The 5,030-nt window shown below is 29.0% G+C and overlaps 2 protein-coding genes across 2 annotated transcripts in view; both read right to left on the bottom strand.

Annotated features, from left to right (window-relative positions):
- The window catches only part of LOC119672781 (cyclin-dependent kinase 14-like), a gene marked incomplete in the record, with an annotated part of 829,514 nt that overhangs the window by 794,173 nt on the left and 30,311 nt on the right, over positions 1-5,030 (bottom strand).
- Positions 3,761-5,030, bottom strand: part of LOC119678544 (cyclin-dependent kinase 14-like) — a 4,450-nt gene continuing 3,180 nt past the window's right edge. Inside the window, exons 2-4 of the mRNA XM_038090424.1 lie at positions 4,221-4,395; positions 3,882-4,143; positions 3,761-3,810 (exon numbers count right to left, since the gene is read on the bottom strand). Of these exons, the coding sequence (XP_037946352.1) occupies positions 3,761-3,810; positions 3,882-4,143; positions 4,221-4,395 (487 nt within the window). The remainder of the gene's footprint in view (positions 3,811-3,881; positions 4,144-4,220; positions 4,396-5,030) is intronic.

Below are 5,030 nucleotides of genomic sequence, written 5' to 3'. Positions count from 1 at the left end.
TTGCTGTGTTTATATTAGAACGAAATCATAAAACAACTGTAGAATAATTTAATAATTAATTATATTTTTTAATTGTTAAATTTCCATACGATTCTGTTTGTAGAGGCATTATTTGTTATATGATTTGTTCGTTGTTATGTATAGAACCTAATCTAGGAACGTATGTGTGTATAATAATGTATTTATTATACACACTTCTAGACAATAGTAAAATATTTATTTAAGATATTAAAATAATTTTATATATCCTTTACTCCTGCTTTTCAGTTTCTACGATATTTAATTTTTTTTCTTACCGTTTGTGTGTGTATAAAGCAAACACATCAGAAAAATAAATCCTAAAATTCATTACTCTCTTCTAATAACAAATCGATAGATCCTGTGGAAAGCAATGCGAAGTGAATGAAACTAAAAACCTTTGAGATTTCTCACACCGTAGAACCAGAGTGGGAAAATGTAAGGAAACACCATGCTTCCGAAAACAACGGAAGCGGAAGTAAATTGTAACAAAAAGTACATGAAAGATAGACTAATTTTTTTGTAAGAAAAATAAGAAAAAAAATTATAAAAAATGGGAAAATAGTTTTGTAAAGATTGCTTATGAAGGTTTTTGCTGTAATTCATTATGAAGAGTTCAATAATTTTTAATTTCTAAGCGTTGGTCAAAGTTAAAAGGATCAAAGGTAATAAGTAAAAAAATTGAATGGGATTAATGGATTGAAAAATTGATAGGTGAAATAAGAAAAAAATATAATTAAAAATTAAATTGAAATATATAAAAATTATTTAAGCTATGTTTATTGAAATCATTAGAAAATAAGTTATATTAATTTAAATTAAAAAATAAAATTGATAGAAGCAAGTTTTATATATTTTGTATATTCTTGGTGGAAAAATTCTCAATCTAATATATTAAAGTAATTATGTTATGTACACTCATATGTATAAGAGTTGCGTTATTAAATTAAATTCATATCAATTTTGGAGTAAAACTCTTCACTACAGCCTTGCACGCATTCTATGCTCAGGTATAGCTAACTTGTTTATACACATATTATACAATAGTAACGGCAGGAATAAAAATAATATTGAATGAAGACAGCACTAAAGTCAGATAAATATGTATCAATAAGAGGAAACGCAAGATAAAACAAGATAAGCAAGACCAATATCTCAAAACAGCATAAAAAAGGGACAATAACAGCAAAAACGAGTAAAGTGCTAGCTAGCACCACCAAAAATGGACAAGACAAACAAAATCAATTGACAACCAATAAATAATAAAATATCGGTTAAACAACAAAACAAAACAAAAAGAGTAAAACTGATAGGGGACAAAATAAACAAGACCAATTTCTCGAAACAGAAAATGCGAAAAAAAACTGAGTAATTGGTGACAATATCAAAAACAGTCCGTGTTTAGTTGTTGACCGTTCAATTCATTGTAGGCACCATCCCGATGCTATTTGGAGTAACACTGGTAGTAAGTGAATTTCATTTATAACACCCAATTGGAGGTAAAATTTTGATACCACGGAGGTCAGGGCTAACAGCTTCGACAGTTCTGATCATTGAGGTTGGCTCCTTAAAGGGTGTGGATTACGCGGGTTACCAAGCGGTTGCTGTGATCCAAAGAACAGTAGAGGTATTAGATAGGTTTCGCTCTTTACCAAGGGGAAAGTTATGCCCAAACCGGCGGAATTCCTTGAAGTTCCAATGAAGCGTTCATTGGCGCAATACACCGATGCGTGTGTGAAGCCCACTGTGGTGTTAAGTCTTCACGGCAGGTATTGTGGACCTCCAATACCAAAAACTGGCATAACAAGAGTAATAAAGAGCAAAAGTGCTAGCTAGCAGTACTAAAAATGGTCAACACAATAGAAATCAATATCCGACTACGCAAAAATTAAATTTTTTTAAATAAAACTCTTTATAAACGTATGTAAAGTTAGAAACAGTGCTTAAAATTTGGAATTCTTTCGTTCTTATTTTTATTATAATTCAATATTATCGCTTTAAAATCGGCAAAAAATTTCGATATCTGTTAGGGTTTTCGGTTCAACAATGATCATTTACATCATTTACAAAATTATTTAATTCATTTTTACTAAAAAATTTACTTAAAGAATTTATTCAATAACAGATGGAACTTTTTCGGTAGTAATTAAAAACTATTTCCGATCAACTTTTTAAGCTATTTAAATATATATTTACTATATGTAATATATATGTAATATTCATATCTTTAAATGCAAATATTCATATCTTTGGATAAAAAGAAATGTTATCAATATATTTTAAAATTTGAAAGGAAATGTGCCTATATTATCCGATAGCTAGCTATAAGGTGCTAAATTGAAGTAAGCCAATATATTTTTTCGGTTCAGTTTCGGTTTTAATTTCGGCCAAATTATATATTTTTTTTTTCGTTTTTCGGTTTACAGTTTAATTCTGGTGTGAAACCTTTTTTAAACAATTATTGCTAATGAAAATTTGATGTCAACAACATAAATATAAACATATCCTTACAAATACATTAATCCCACAAAGCATATATTACGAAATATCTAATACATTTGTGCCAAAAAAGGAAAAATAATAATATAAATAAGATTCATAATTAATGCACCAAAAAAAAAACAACAACAAAAAATTAAAGAGAAATGCCTGCTGCTACTTTCTTCAGAAAACAGAAACCAAAGTTAATATTTTTGTAAGCATGAAAGGATTAAGGACGTATTTATTTGGTAAATTTGTGTATTTGAAATATATCTCTGCTATCCTACTTGTAATTCAATTAGGCATGCTCTGTTAGCTAAACAAAATAAGAGGAAGAAAATAATTATCCAAGTTCTGAGATATTTGAATTTCGGCACAGCAACCGAAAGGCACTGCAAGGCAGAAAATTTAATGAAAGGAGTTTTCAAAACTTTTATAATATTTGACTAAAAAATTAAAATTAATTATGCATGCGAAGCACAAAAGTACCGAATGAAAGAAAACCTAAAAAGTTGTTGAAGAAATGTTTTTTTTGTCTTATTTTGTTAAAAGATATTTAACAAATAATTTGGTGTGGCGGATGACAAATAATTCCGATTTCATAAAAGATCGAGACATTTTTCTGTTTCTGTTAAAATATAAATCCTTTATTTTTATATTTCGCCTTAAACAATGTTAAAGTATGAATACAATAAAATCAGCAAAAAAAAAAAACAGAAAAAATGTTTGTTTTTAATTAAAAACTTGCCTGCCATACGCAATGGCACTCATAGACTGCAGTTGCAGGTAAGCCCAGTCCAGCCAGGATGGCTGGCTGACTTTAACTATGCGTACAAGCGATAATTTTCAGTTTATTGTTCCAGGAATGCATGAATACACTTCAATACATTCATTCACATTCCTACAATCCAACAATCCTGCTGAGCTTGAAATTGTGGTTGTGGTTAGTTATACCAACTTTTGAAATAAGCTTGTTTATTTATTAAATTTCTGGTAAACAGAAACCAAAACAAAAGCAACAGCAACAAAATTGTTAGTCACAAAGTGGCTTTATCTTTGGCAGTACACTACAATTACTTTAAATGCATTGTGTGCTTGTATGTATTTTATTATACCCTATATATATAGTATACTTGGCTAAAACAAACATATCACAACAGTAAATAGAGATATGAAATTAATTTAAATTACAGATTTGAATAAGAGTCAAGCTTATGAGGATAACAGAACTAATTAACTAAAAAGCTGATATGGCAACATGTTAACAAAATGTTACCAACACATCTATTGTATCAATTGTTTTGTACTTTGCTAATCAGTAAACAAATACACATAATATGCATTTATTTAGTAAAAGTCAAAGTCATAGTATAGTTACATACCTGGTGGACGGTACCATAACGTAACCACTTCATGCGAATACGTATGACTTGGAACACTTTTCGCTCGTGCTAAACCAAAATCTGCTAATTTTAATTCGCCACAATCGCTTATCAATAGATTTTGTGGCTTCACATCTCGATGCAGTACACGGCGTTTATGGCAGTAGGACAGGCCACGCAATAATTGAAATAGAAACAAGCGTACATTACGATGATCCAGACCACCGGGATGCTTTTCCATATATTGTGATAAATCGGTATTCTGTTGTTAGAAAAACAAAAATAAAATTTAATTACTTTATTTATAATTTGTTTGTTTGTTAAATAATACAAACTTACCACATATTCAAATACAAATGTTAACGTTTCTCTCGTATGTACAATATCGTGTAGGGTTACAATATTTGAGTGTTTCAGTTCTTTCAGTAGCGAGGCTTCACGTATCGCCGTAAATGGTGCACCTTCTTCCTCTTGCAGTCTAATTTCTTTCAAAGCAACACGTTGATGAGTTAAACTAAAAATAGAAGGGTATAGAAAAATTAGTATAAATAAATTTATAAAATATTATTATTATTCCTGATTATTATTCCAAACAAAAAATTATTTGCGAATAATTAAATACAAGAAGTAATTCCAAGACCACTGATGATTGGTATTTGGCAATACTTTAAGCAGCTATATGGTCAGCCAAAAATTCAATTAAATAAAATAATATAAAACGAATTTTTGTTGTTGTAGTTCACTACTGTTTGAAAAATCTCTTCATAAAAAAAAATTTAAATAAAATTATTCAGATATTGTAAGGGAACCCTCAATTTTATCTATATGTTATGTTAATGTTATACAGTTAAAATAAAAAATCTTACTAAAATAATGATTTTTGTTTAGCCAAAAATTAAATTAATTTAAATGATATAAAATAAATTTTTGTTGTTGTAGTTTCACTACTGTTAGAAAACCTCTTTATATTATATCAATATACTTATATACCAATACAGTTGGCAAACCCATATGATTTGTGGACAGCAGCATTCTTCAAACGAAAAACGCCACAATTAAAAAACAGATTGTCCACTCATTGGCCTGCACAGAATAATAAAAGGACAGTGAGACTATTTTGCACAGTTTAGTTTAAGATTAGATCAAAGT

Source organism: Teleopsis dalmanni, chromosome 1, assembly GCF_002237135.1.
Source record: "Teleopsis dalmanni isolate 2A chromosome 1, ASM223713v2, whole genome shotgun sequence".
Lineage (NCBI taxonomy): Eukaryota > Metazoa > Arthropoda > Insecta > Diptera > Diopsidae > Teleopsis > Teleopsis dalmanni.
Note: the sequence above shows the minus strand (reverse complement) of the source record. Positions and strands in the feature narration are given on the sequence as shown.